At 42.3% G+C, this 14,907-nt stretch overlaps 1 protein-coding gene across 1 annotated transcript in view; it reads right to left on the bottom strand.

Moving 5' to 3' along the window:
• The window catches only part of ITIH2 (inter-alpha-trypsin inhibitor heavy chain 2), a 75,540-nt gene that overhangs the window by 47,509 nt on the left and 13,124 nt on the right, over positions 1-14,907 (bottom strand). The window contains exons 3-4 of the mRNA XM_040343347.1: positions 4,931-4,963; positions 9-181 (exon numbers count right to left, since the gene is read on the bottom strand). Of these exons, the coding sequence (XP_040199281.1) occupies positions 9-181; positions 4,931-4,963 (206 nt within the window). The remainder of the gene's footprint in view (positions 1-8; positions 182-4,930; positions 4,964-14,907) is intronic.

Here is a 14,907-nt window from a genome sequence, read left to right as displayed (position 1 = left end):
AATCTTACATGGTAAAATTATTGATGAATGCCCCTTTGGGAATCTGAATATCAAACGAGAGGCTCTGTGAATGTGAAGCAGTGTTCACCACTTTGCTCTGTATCATGGTATTGACGAAATGTGATGTGATGGTAGATTCTACTTTATAGCTGTACAGAGAGATTGAGTCCTTAGATGGAGCCTGTAAGAATAAAGACATGTTATTGTATTTCAGAATGTAGTCATGCAGAGAATATAAACAGAAACTGATTTTGTAATACCAGAAAATATTGCTGTGCTGCTAACTTATAAATACTCAAATTATATATTGAAAAACGGTGGTTTTAAAATCTTTTTTTGGAAATGATACATGTCCCTTAGGACAATACCCGGGTCCCCATACACTTTTTATGGAAATAACTTGCATATAAGCCTTTAAAATTATCACTTTTGATTTTTAATGTCTGTGCCCCATAGTCTTTAATAGGGTTCGCATGTGCGCTAATCTTTTTGCCTGTTCACATTTTCTGGTGCGAACCGAACTGGGAGGTGTTCCACTCATCCCTAATAATAAGCAGTGGCCCAGATTCAAGAAGCTATTGCGCCCGCGCAACCATAGGTTGCGCGGCGCAATAGCTGTTTTGCTCCCGCGTAGCGAATGCCCCTGATTCAGGAACATCGCTACGCGGACTGCAGCCTAGGATATGACAGGCATAAGCCTCCTTATGCCTTCATATCTTAGGCTGCATTCTTGCGTTGGCCGCTAGGGGGCGCGGCCATTGTAGCTAGCATACTATCACCGATTCACAAAACTTGCCCGGGCCCAGCTCACGCCAGGTACGGAGTTTCCGTACGGCGGCTTTAGCGTAAGGCTGCCCCTTCTCATAGTAGGGGCAGCCAATGCTAAAGTATAGCCGCCCTTCCCGCTTGTGAAATTTGAATTTCACGTCGTTTACGTAAGTGATTCGTGAATGGCGCTGGACGCCATTCACGTTCACTTAGAAGCAAATGAAGTCCTTGCGACGTCATTTGCCGCAATGCACGTCGGGAAAGTTTCCCGACGGAGCATGCGCTGTTCGCTCGGCGCGGGAGCGCGCCTAATTTAAATGATTCCCGCCCTCGGCGGGATCATTTACATTAGGCGCCCTTACGCAGGGCAAATTAGCATAGCGCCCGTGCAATTTACGGAGCTACTGCTCCGTGAATCGCGGGCAAATCGAAATATGGCTAACAACATTCTAAAAAAATATAAAGGTGTCCGTAATGAACAATAAGTCCAGATATTTTGCCAAAATATTCTTCAATATTCAAGACAAATACATTTAAAAATGCCACCAAATAGACCGGCAAAATCCCAATAATAGTGTGGTCCATGATCAAGAAGGTGTGATTACTGTGTGTCTAAAACCCCTCAGAACCAATCAGATTCATTTTAAAAACAAACACTGCCCTGTGTTTGTTTGTTTGGTTCTGTGTGTCTCTGTACTTCACAGAAACATGAAACTAGTTTAAAAACTAAACTAAACTGCAGGCACATTATATGATTGATTTTTATCTATTTTTAATCATTTTTAAAAGGAATCAGTTAACTATTATGTCTATATACCCTGTAAACAGTCATTTCAGCAAAAAAAAATTTTCCTTTACTGCTCCTTTAAGTACAGACGCTAACAATACACTCCACATGTCACCCGCCTTCCATCCAACGCGTTGCATCACTAACCCATGTGACTTCCTCAGGGACCATCCCTAATACATTAATTGCACTATGGAGCGATTTTCCTTTTTTTAGGTACAATAACCAGTCTGGTGGTTTTGGTACTATTCAATTAAGTAGACCAACAGTACAGCTTGGATGAGCTGTATGAGAGGTGGAAGCAACATTCATTTACCAAGCTTGCATGGCCTGTATGATATGTATGGGTCCATGCCATAAGGTGAGTAAGCATTCTGTGTGGTGGTGGCAGCACTGGTTGCTCACTAGACTTTCATACTATTATTGCAATTTTGCTGGTCATTATGGTGGCACTTATAAATATACTCATCTTTAATATTGAAAAATATTTTGGCACAATTAGCTGGACTTATTGTCTATTATGGGTACCTTTATATACATTTTTGAGATGTGTTGGTCATTCAGTAGGCACTTATGAATGCATTTGTTTTTGAACATTGAAGAACATTTTGGCCCAATTATCTGGACTCATTGCTTGTTATAAATAATTAGGGCATTTATATGCAACACTTTTTTGTTGTCTTATATTGTCATTTATATGTGGAATCACATATATTGGTTTTTGCAGCAACTTGTCACAGATTTTTGATTATTAATTATTTTTCACATTTGAAATAATCAGAGTTATTTTTAAAATATAAACTGATTTTGGCTTTTCCACAATCATATTGTATAAACTGACTTGTTCTAGTGTGTTATGTATAGCTCCACGTCTGCTGCGGTGGCTCAACGCGATTGGCACTGCGCTGACAAGCCATTCACCTCTGCAGCTAGAGGTTCGGATCCCGGTCTCAGCTACATGTGAATTGAGTTTGGTGGTCTCAGCCCGGCTCCCGGTGGGTGTGCTATGCGAGGTAAGCTTGCGCTTAGTACGCCCACCCCCCTCCCGCAAAAACCACCACACTTACACGCGCTCGAAATTGGGTTAACATGCACGCACTTTGACCAGGCGGTCTCTAAAAAGAGAGGCGAAGGACTTACAGGGCTGGTTGAGCGGGCTAGATCCTCTCACTCCCTTATAGGGAGTCCCTCTGCCCCGTTGGGCTTCAAAGCGGATCAGGTAGGGCGGGCTGTGTGGGAGGACCCCACCATTGCCACACGGGGCATGGAGAAAGGTGGCAGATTGCCTCTGGGGGAGGCCTGCCTACTCCCAACTCCTGCAGTCTGGCTCCTCTCTCGGTTACACGCACAAAATACACTTTAAAAAAAAATGTATAGCTCCACGTCTTTCCATAACCCTGCCAGCAAGGAGGATCTGGGGCAGCAGAAAGAAGATGAACAGGGACAGGAGGGGTGGCAGTGGTGGCATATATTGGTACCATTCCCCCTGTATTTTGCTCCTGTAGCAGCTGAATGTCAGGGAGAGGAGGAGAAACCTACTTTCAGCTGCTGCTGGAGGAAAATACAGATCGTTTCCACTATATCCCAGTCCTGCTACCCTTCCTGTCCAGATTCTGGGGGTCGGCAAGGAAGGACCGCGGTTTACCTGTCACCTGCCCACGATTGGCAGGTAGATCACGATTGACGGGTTGCCAACCTCAGTATTAGGGTGTACCCAGGCACACCTGGCACACCCCTTGTGCACGCCTATGTTTACTATACTGTATCTATGGAAGAGCAGCATTTTCAGTTTAGGGCAGTCTAGTTTTAATGTCTGTTTCTCCTCTCTGCCAATCCCTCCATTGGCTTCCACTCACCTTAAGAATAGAATTCAGAATACTAATAACAAATTACAAAGCCATCCACAATTCTGCCCCCATCATTGACCATGTTTCAAATACCAACCAAACCATTCGCTTTGTTCCTTCCCAAGACCTCCTGCTTTCTAGCTCCCTTGTCCCCTGCTCCCATGCTTGCCTCCAGAGCTTCTCTCATCCTCTTGAATTGCCTACCCCAATCTGTGTGACTATCTCCTACTCTGTCTACTCTTAGGTCATCCCTGAAATTACTTATCTTTAGAGAAGCATATCCTCCACCTAACAACTGTACTTTTATTTTCTCCATTAGCTCACCCCCTATAGTTATTACCTTTTGTATGACTTGACCCTCCCTTTTAGTTTGTCAGCTCTAATAAGCAGGGCCCTGTTTTTCCTCTTTTATTGACTTGTATTGAAAACTGTACTGTTTACTCTCATGTTGTAAAGTGCTGCGCAAACTGTTGGCGCTATGTATATCCTATATAATAAAATAATAATAATAAAAATGTATTATAATGTATCTATGGAGGAGCAGCATATCTATGGAGGAGCAGCATTCTCAGTCTAAGGCAGGACTACAGAACACGTCTTCCTCTTCTCCATAATATGGGGAGCTGTTTTGTAGTTCCCAGAGATAGCTGAGAGCAATGCTAACTGATAACAGTCAGCACAAATAGACAACATGTTATCAGCTCACAAGATTTTTGGTAGGATCAACAGGTATTTTTTTTAAATCCAATAGGGATGAAAACGTTTCAAATATACATTGAACAAACAAAAATGGAGCATATCAGAGTAGTCCACTGTAAGAGATTACCACAAATATGAACCACTTTAGGTTATAAATGGGCTCTGTTACCATGCTCAGATTTAAAAAAAGACTGTCTCCTAGATTTTCTTTGGACAACTTTTATTGGTAGCAGCTTCTTCTGGTGATATTGGTATAGTGATACAATTTGATAGTGTTCCCCATTTCTTGGCTGTATTCATCCTACCAAGCACATCAAGCATCACTAGGACAGGGATATTTCTATTGTTTACTAAGAGTGAGAGAGGAGGACCCAGAGGTACCCTAAATGATACATACAATTAGAATTTTTCTTCATACTCCCTGGGTTTTTTTCTCCACCGGAGTTGCACACAGACGATATGATCTTCCTATCGTTTTTTTTTTCCATTGGAAAAAATAAAACATGTTCTATTTCTAAACACCGATGGAAAAAAGTCAGATTTATTAGGGGCCCACAAACAATCGGAATTTCCGATGAAAAAAGTCCATCTAACTTTTTTCATTGGAAATTCCGATCGTGTGTACGTGGCATAAGGCATGTTGTTTTTATGATGTTTTGTACCTTATCCCCATAGTATTTACTTAGTACCATACGTTTATTCAGTAGTCTTCATTGGTGATGGACAACCTACACATTTTTTCCTGTGGTTGGTGTCATTGACCTTGCAGTCAAAGAAACATCTAATGGTTATCTTACATTGACCTTGCATGCTCAGCAGTAATACATACCTCTATACCATCATCTCCAAATGTCAAACTTCTCTGTAACAAAATAAAACAGAGTAAATACAATTTTCTTTCATTGTACAGAAAACATTGTTGTAAATTACAATTATCCCAGACAATTACAAAAATATCTGTCTAAATTAAAGGAGTTGTAAAGGAAAAAAACAGTTTTGCCTAAAATTAATGTCTGCAAGGTAGACAGACAGAATAGTGTAATGATTCTGTTAAAAAACGAGTAAATACCTATTAAATTCCTTCATCTATATCACCTTGGGCATTCTAGTTTCTGTTCTCTCATTCACTTCCTGGTTTGAATCGCTCGTTCATGTAAGAACTACATTTCCCAGTATGCATTTTGGCACGCCCAGTAATTCACACCTCCTTGAAGTCTCTAACACGTAGAGAGCGTCCTGCCACAAAGATGTAGTTCCCAGGAGGGGGTGAGCACGTCACTGACCACCGCAGTGAAGCCTCCCTTCACGGTGGTGATTAACAATCAGACAAGCAGGAAGTGAACAGAACAGAGAAGAAATAGAGCAACTTCTGAGCAAAAACGAACAATGAGGAAGTGAAAAGAGGAATGTCTGCAGGTAAAGGATGCTTTACAACCCCTTTAATTAAATAGTTGTACATACAAACCATAATATAATATTTATGGTTTGATTGTTTTTTATTGTAGCAGTCAATGAGTCTTGGTACAGGAAAATAAAATCCATGTGCTTTTAATATTTGTAGTAAGCAGATTGAGGGGTGTAAAAGGAATGGGGTGGATGCTATGGAATAGGATAAAATCGAACTTACAGCATTTGTAGGGTTATAGTTAGGGTTAAATTATGAAGATTAATTTGAAAGGCTAGGTAAAGATTAGCAAACTGATTGTAGAACTGATTGTGAACTTTCTTCAACAGACAATGGATGCCCCCTTGTTCCTTCTACAGTCATTTTGCTAGATCTTTATAAAGACCTTGGGAAAATGTCAACATTTTGATTAACTTTAATCTTGCACGGTATACAGGCTTTTCTCCTGCACTAAAATTGCTTACTTTGATTTTACTACAAAGTGTGAGCTTCTCACAGTGTGTATTAGAAGCTGCATCAACTCAGAGAGTCGCCTCATTTCCTGGCTGGGGGATGTCTAGCCTCATCTAGCCAGTTCCTTTCCAAACCTAAAGCCTGGTACACACAATAGGCTTGTGGGTTGCACGAAAAAAAATTGACAGCTCCGGTCAGGAGCCGCTGTACTAACCATGCAAGGTTAGTCCAGCGATCTTCCCCGGCCAGAACACATCGATCAGCGCTCTCTGCCATTGGCTGACATCGCTGTTTGGGAGTCGGTTGGCTTTTGACAGAATGTCGGCTGGTATTTTTTGTACCGGCAAATGTCTCCAGACATTCTGCCCGTGTGTATGGAGCTTTACTGTCCCTGGCCCATCCCTTTCATTCATTGGAATTCAACTCTTTTTATCATAAAGGCTCAGCATCACATGTTATTTTTATCTTGGGGAAAGTAAAATATAAACGTTGAATATGAAATATGTTCCTAACCTTTCATTGTATGTACATGGTTTGTCCTTTTGCTAATGTAGCTGCAAGGCTTTTCACTCTTTTCAAATCCACTATATATATTTTTTAAAAGTGCTGCATAAACTAGGTGTAGCTGCACAAGATATTTATACCAGAGTAATGCTTTATTGGCATGATGTATTTCTATCTCCCTTATAATAGGTCCAACTTCTGCAGTTGACACTTGGCATTAAAAGGATGCGCTAATCTTATGTTAACTTCTATTCTAAAGTTCTTCTCCAGCTACTTTATGCCTGGTACACACAATAAGATTATCGGACAAATGATTGTCTGGGCTACTAGTCAACGATATTCCATGTAATGTAAAGGGGAAATGTTTTTGCCAAGCCCTAGATGAAACCTTTACCTTTTTCAATAATACATTTCACCTGTCATTTAACCACCCATATCATTTTATTACAATCTTTCCATTATATACACAGAAAATGGAAGACTTAAAATCTGTCTGTAACCACATTGGGACCTTTTATTTCACTTTCTAATCCTCTGAAGCCTGTATGAAATGCGGGTTGCAGTGACAACTGAGATGCTAAAGCATGTATGTTCTCCTAACGCTGTCAGCATGAGAAGAAATACAAATTATTACCGATCTTATGAATACATCACATGATCAGCTGTCATTGGCGCACAGGGCGCGAGCAAAAAGGACAACATCATATGACGGCATCCCGGCAATATAGGCCAGCGTTGTAGCCGTCATTCAGCTATAGCGCTGATGCGAGGAGGTTAAAATAATCAAATGTTGTTGCTTTGCAGCCTGAAATGAAGACAGGCACACTTTTTGTTTTATCCAGCTGCATTTATTTATTAAAACAGAATTACTGAGTTGGAAAAAGGATCACCCCCTTGTGTCAGTATTTTGTTGAACCACCTTTTGCTTTAATTACAGCCTTTAGTCTGTTGGGATTTGTCTCTACTAGCTTTGCACATCTAGACACTGAAACTCTGTGAAAATTGTACAGCTGAGAGGCATCCACCAAGCACGTGATTTAAAGAATTTGTGTTTTTTCTATGTCCCCAACAGAGCTATATATAAAGGCTCCTCTCTGCGCCCTTATATATAGCTGTACAGCTGTACAGTGTTTTTAGATATTTGTTAGCATTGCTACATGTCCCTGATGGCAGTGCCAGCGTCCTATGCCTTTTTTAATAGCAGTTTGCCCATTAATCCTACAAATGGTCAGAATTTGCTAACAGTCCCCCCCTCCCCATCCCCCCCAATAGTTTTCGTGAAGCTTCTGGCAAACCAGTTCATTCATTTGTAGTTAAGAGTGAGGCCCCGTACACACGACGAGTTTCTCGGCAGAATTCAACCAGAAACTCGATCGGAGCCGTATTCTGCCGAGAAACCCGGTCGCGTGTACACTTTTGGCCGAGGAAACCGACGAGGAACTCGTCGAGCCAAATAGAGAACATGTTCTCTATTTCCTCGTTAGTCAATGAGGAAACTTGGCTCGCCGAGATCCTCGGCGGCTTCACAAGGAACTCGACGAGCAAAACGATGTGTTTTGCCCGTCGAGTTTCTCGGACGTGTGTACGGGGCCTTAGGGTTGTGATAGCCTATGGACACCAACAAATATCACCATTTTTTGAAACAGACAAGCCAGAACATGAACAAAATCCATTGCATTCAGGAATACTGAATATTTCCTTTTTCACAAATAACTGCTATCATATTTTGTTTCAGGCAGAAGATAGTTGAATTGTGTTTACCACACTGTTTCTAATGTACTACCATAAGTACAGATTTCTCCTGATTTCTTTACTAAATAACAAGTGAAATAATATGTTCAGCATATCAAAATTAACATTTTAATGCCCTGTACACATGATCGGACCTTTGTCTGACCAAATTCACATCGGAATTCCGATGGAATTCGACCGAAGGAAAATAGAACATGTTCTCTACGTAAACTCCGATAGAATTCATTGTCATTTCCGATGGAATTTCTCCGATGGGGCATACACACAGTCGGAATTTCTGATGGAAAAAGTCCGTCTGACTTTTTCCTTTGGAAATTCCAATCGTGTGTACGAGGCATTACTTTTAGGTATATGGCCATGCATAAGATTACTGAGCAGCAGATGAAGTGAGACTCCACAGAGGGAGCAGAAAAAGATATCAAGTTTGGGGATAGCAGTACTGTAAACCCTAAAAAAATGCTCACACATAAGTCAGCTAGCCCATAAATAACAAAATATGAGTTTTGTATGGAATGTCAATTTAGGGTAGTGTCACAAAGGAAATGCCTTTTGCTCTACGTAAGGAATTTGGGTAGTTATATTAATCGATCCTGAAAACATTGGTAACATTTTTTTTTTGGGGGGGGGGGCAGCAACAGCCACACCCCCAGTCGGTTGGGTAACACTGGCACCCACCCCATCTATGGTGGGCAGCATTTCCCCTGGGGAGTGACGGGCAGCGGCGGCTTCCTCTTTCCTTACTCTTCTTCTCGGCACAACGGGTGAAGGGTGGCTTCCCCTTCTCTTGCTTTCCTGTGCAGGCATCATGGTGCCTTTCGTCGTGCATCTCCTCCTTCCTCCTCCTAGGCCAATTGGAATGCTTCTCCTTTCGGCCAATTGGGAAACGGGTCTCAAGACTATTCATTCGCTATTGTTACACAACTCGGTAGGATCAGGGTGCAGTGCTTTTTTGAAGCCTATTAGAGCCTCTGGCTCTAATCACATGCTTAAAAAAACAGCAACCCCAACTGTAATCCATGTGCCCGGCACCCTGCATGTAGATTTGGGGGTGGACGCATTTGAGGGGGGGCGGCGCCCCTAATGGACAAGCCACCACTGTGTTCTAGAGCATGGTTACTCAACATGTGGTCTTCCAGCTGTTGTGGAACAAAGTGCCATGAGGTTGGCAGTTACAAGCATGACTCACAAAGCCAGAGGCGAGATGGGACTTGTATTTCCACAACAGCTGTAGGGCCACAGGTTGAGTACCCATATTCTAGAGTTTCAATCATTCCCACACATCCCCTTTTTTTTAACCACTTAAGTACCGGAAGGATTTTCCCCCATAATGACCAGGCCATTTTATGTGATACGGCACTGCCGCGCTTTAACTGACAATTGTGCGGTTGTGCAACGTTGTACCCAAGAAAAATATACGTTCTTTTTTTCCCATAAATAGAAATTTCTTTTGGTGGTATTTGATCACCTCTGTGGTTTTTATTTTTTGTGCTATAAACCCAAAAATAGTGACAATGTTGAAAAAAATAAAACAAAATATTTTTTACTTTTTGTTTTAATAAATATCTTTAGTTTATACAAATATGTATTCTTCTACATATTTTTGTAAAAAAAATCGCAATAAGCGTATATTGATTGGTTTGGGCAAAAGTTATAGCGTCTACAAAATAGGCGATAGATTTTGGGCATTTTTATTATTTATTTATTTTCTACTAATAATGGCAGCGATCTGCTATATTTAGTGGGACTGCGACATTGTGGCGGACAGATCAAACACTTTTGACACTTTTTTGGGACCATTTACATTTGTACAGCAATCAGATAAAAATAGTCACTGATTACTGTATAAATGTGACTGGCAGGAAAGGGGTTAACACTAGGGGGCGATCAAGGGGTTAAGTGTGTCCTATGGAGGTGTTTCTAACTGTGGGGGGAGTGGACTGACGGGGAGTAGAGAGAGATCACTGGTCCTGATCACTAAAAACAGCAGATCTCTCTCTACTTCTCTGTCAGAATGGGGATCTGTGTGTTTACAGATCTGTAAAGGCGCTCTGGCTCTCTGTGGAGCGATCGTAGGTGGCCGGCGGACATCTCGTCCCCCGGCCACGTGCATCGACTGCGGCATCATGCCACGGGTGCACACGCGCCCCCCTATTGCTCTTAAAGCGGCTGACATACACCTACGTCGATTCGCCCAGGAGAGTCAAGCTGCCGCAGTATAATGATGGCTGCTGGTCGGCAAGCGGCTTAGGTTCTCGAACCTGTGCTATTTATCCTAAATTTGCAATCACTGAAATGCCATTTTAGGTATAAGTAGATCTTTTCTGCCAAGTCCCTGCCTGGTAGATGTGTGCAAAACAACTGTTCTATTCATGGTGGCAGAGTTTAGATGTACAACTCAACCACTATTTACTTAGCCTACAATGTTGCAATTTTGTGATGTTGTGCTTTATTGGTTCCAAAAGACCATTTCAAACAAGAGAACATGATGTGACATATGCTTTCAGTCTTACACTGAATAAATAATTCAGCTACTGTTTGCATTTTTTCCAATTCCACTTTCACAATAATTCATCATATGCTGTAGATGGTGCACTTTGTGTAGATATTTACAAAAACTACAAGACTATCAGTAATACTGAGAACTATGTACATTGTGACATAAGTTCAAGAACATCTATACATGACATTGTGCAAGCAGTTTTTTTTGCACATCAGCAAATAGGAGTTCATAGTATGGTATTCAGGTTAAAGATCACAGTGTATAAAATGTTTCATTTATGTATTTTAAGCATTGTGAGACTTTTAAGCAGTTAAAGCTATACATAAAAGCTAGTAAATTGTTAATTTTGATCAATTGAAAACACTAGATTTAAATAATTTTACCTTAATACACAAGTTATTTGCTAGATTGATTGCTATTTTTTAGCTGTCATTGGATTTCACTGTTGAAAACAAAATCTGGTATCCTCTTCTTCAGCGGGCGGTCCGCTACCTGATAAAAGTGGTCTCTGCGGCGGATTCGCTCGCGAGATCACTTTTATCGGCTTACCGGAGCCGTCAGTTTCTTCCCCGTCAGTGGCCTGGAGACGAGTGAGTGGAAGATGGCCCCCACCCGTCTCCATTACACTGCAGGGTGGAAGCGGCGTCATAACGTCACTTCTGCCTATACCTCTTAAAGCAACATTTTTTTGTTATCATTTTTTCAAATGACAATTTATTTTAGATTTTTTTTATTTTTTTGACCCCAGATCTCATATTTAAGAGGACCTGACATGCTTTTTTCTATTACAAGGGCTAACTTTAATGTTGTCTTATTTTTTTATTCAAAAAAGTGAATTTTTTCCAAAAAAAGTGCGCTTGTAAGACCGCTGCGCAAATACGGTGTAACAAAAAGTATTGCAACGACCGCCACTTTATTCTCTATGGTGTTAGAAAAAAAAATGTATAATGTTTGGGAGTTCTAAGTAATTTTCTAGCAAAAAAAATTGTTTTTAACTTGTAAACACCAAGTCTGAAAAACAGGCTTGGTCCTTAAGTGGTTAAGGAAACCTAAGTGATTTTTTTTTTAAAACTAGTTACTGAAATAATTTTTATGAATTTTCTATGTCCCTGCCACTATTCCTAGCTATGACATTTTAAAGCGGATGTGCCACTAAACAAATATATTAAAAGCCAGCAGCTACAAATACTGCAGCTGCTGACTTTTAATATAAGGACACTTACCTGTCCTGGAGTCCAGCGGTGATCGCAGCAGATGACGAGCCGATCGCTCGTCACCCTGCTGCTCCCCCCTCCATCCACGGTGAGGGAACCAGGAAGTGAAGCGCTCCGGCTTCACTGCCCGGTTCCCTACGGCGCATGCGCGAGTCGCGCTGCGCCCGCCGATTGGCTCCCGCTGTGTGCTGGGAGCCGAGTGTTCCCAGCATACAACGGGGGACGGACGGGAAGCGAGGAAAAAAACCGTCTTTTGCCCGTATCGTAGGGCCGGAAGTGGGTGCAGATACCTGTCTGTAGACAGGTATCTGCACCCCCCTCCCCCCTGAAAGGTGTCAAATGTGACACCGGAGGGGGGGAGGGGGCCGATCAGCGGGACTCCACTTTAGAGTGGAGATCCGCTTTAAGAGAGAGAGAGTCATTACTTTAACAAAAAGAAGAGAGTCGTTATTTTAACAAAAAGTTGATAAAACTGTTTTAAAAAATGTACATCAAGCCAGAAAAGTTTTTTCCCAGTTTGGAACAGAGGATAAATGAGGCTCCGTTAGAGTGATTGTGCCTCACTTTTTGTCCCGGTGACAACAATTTCACAACACAGGAAGTAAGAAAAAATCTGCTACAGAGACAGATAAAAAAAGTCTGACGGGGTTCTAGCTTTTCCTTTCAATACTAAAAACATAGGCAAGGGCTCTGTCCTGTGTAAATTCATGATGATCTCTGGGTGCCAGCGTTAATCCATTGGCCGGCACCCGCTGATCGACATCTGCTATGTTTAATCACAGCACAACTGGGTCCTCAGTGGCGCACGCACACCCCCTACCCAGAAGTGCCAGATCACATACCTAGTACATGATCTGGGGCCTTGCCTCCATATATCTATGTTATATGATTGGCAAGTGGTTAATCAGTTGTTGCTACCACTGAGCATCATATTCTGCCAGCTGTGGAGGAATCCCACTGGCTGAACGAAAAACAGAGACCTGGATTACAGTATTTCCTGACATGGGTTCTAACCTGTTAGAACTGATGGTTGTTGGACATACACTTTAATTCAATGTTTCTCAACTCCAGTCCTCAGCTTGCCCCAACTGGTCATGTTTTCAGGATTTCAGGATGAAATGTGGTAATTACTAAGGCAGTGAAACTGATCAAATCACCTGTGCAAAATAATGGACAGCCCGAAAACATGACAGTTGGGGTGCCTTGAGGACTGGAGTTCAGAAACGTTTAATTTTCAAATTCGGATGTAAATGATGCTTAATGCTTTACTCTAGCCACAATTTTATTTTTCATTTTGGAGAAAGTGGTGAAGAGGCAACAGGCCTATATATTTTTTTTATGACTCCAATGGGGATATTTTGTTCTCACATCCTGGCCCTGTGATGTCCACACTAGGATTGCCACCTCATCCCTTTAAACCCGAACACATATGAGGCTTATTTAATGGAGATAAGGCATGAGTGAGTTTAATTACCACTTGCACCAGCCACAGAACCTATGTAATTAATATGTGTTCAGTCTTAAAGGGATGACGTGGCAACCCTAGCCCACATAACAATGTGGATGGGGACAGGAAGGCACAAACAGCAACACAAGCACTCTCAGAAGTTTTAAACCTTACTCACCCTACTTAAAATGTGTTTTTGTCTGTGTCCTTGTTGCAGATTTTCCATCATTTCCAAATGAGTGAAAATCTACCCAACAGAGATATAGACAGCAATGAACAAAAAGAGTCTCTATTTGTCTCTATTTAAAGCAAAATACAAAGTTTTGGCTTGTGTTGTGCTTTAGTTGAATTTTCTTTTAACCAGTTCCCGACCACCGCATGTACATATACGTCCACAATATGGCACGTACAGGCACATGGGCGTATAGGTACGTCCCCGCCTTACCTCGGTTCGGGGGTCCGATCGGGACCCCCTCCGGTACATGCGGCGGCCGGGAACGGTGTACGGGAGGTCCGGGAGGAGGGGGCGGCTATTGGTTTCCAGCCGTCCCCTCTCGATCTCCCTCAGCGAATGAGAATGCAGCAGAGCCCTCCCTGCCTGTGTAACTGTAAACACAGGCAGGGAGGAAGTGACGTTTTCTCCCCTCTGGCGGTCTTTTCGTTTGATTCCAGAGGAGAGAAGACGTCAGTACTGTGAGTTGCACCAACAGCACACTGACACAGCACACATAGGCACATAACCCCCCCCGATCACCCCCCCAGCACCCCCAGATCACCCCCTGTCACAGTGTCACTGATTGCAGTGATCATTTATTTTCTGATCACTGCTTTTAGTGTCAGTGTGACAGAAAAAAGTGTCAGGGCAGTTAGGTTTAGGCCCCTTTAGGTCCAGGGTAGCCCCCTACCCCCCCCCCAATAAAGGTTTAACCCCTGATTGCCCCTAAAGTTAACCCTTTCACCCCTATTGCCAGTGTCACTAAGCGATCGGTTTCTGATCGCTGCATTAGTGTCACTGTTGCCGCTAGGCAGTTAGTTTTTTTTGAGGTTCGCCGCCAGGTTTATATAGCGTTAGGTACCCCCATAAATAAAGGTTTTAACCCCTGATTGCCCCTAGAGTTAACCCTTTCACCCCTATTGCCAGTGTCACTAAGCGATCGGTTTCTGATCGCTGTATTAGTGTCACTGTTGCCGCTAGGCAGTTAGTTTTTTTTGAGGTTCGCCGCCAGGTTTATATAGCGTTAGGTACCCCCATAAATAAAGGTTTTAACCCCTGATTGCCCCTAGAGTTAACCCTTTCACCCCTATTGCCAGTGTCACTAAGCGATCGGTTTCTGATCGCTGTATTAGTGTCACTGTTGCCGCTAGGCAGTTAGTTTTTTTTGAGGTTCGCCGCCAGGTTTATATAGCGTTAGGTACCCCCATAAATAAAGGTTTTAACCCCTGATTGCCCCTAGAGTTAACCCTTTCACCACTGATCACTGTATAAGTGTCACTGGTGACGTGGTTAGCCAGTTAGTTATTTAGTTATTTT

Source organism: Rana temporaria, chromosome 3, assembly GCF_905171775.1.
Source record: "Rana temporaria chromosome 3, aRanTem1.1, whole genome shotgun sequence".
Taxonomy (NCBI): domain Eukaryota; kingdom Metazoa; phylum Chordata; class Amphibia; order Anura; family Ranidae; genus Rana; species Rana temporaria.
This window is presented reverse-complemented; position numbering and strand designations above follow the sequence as displayed.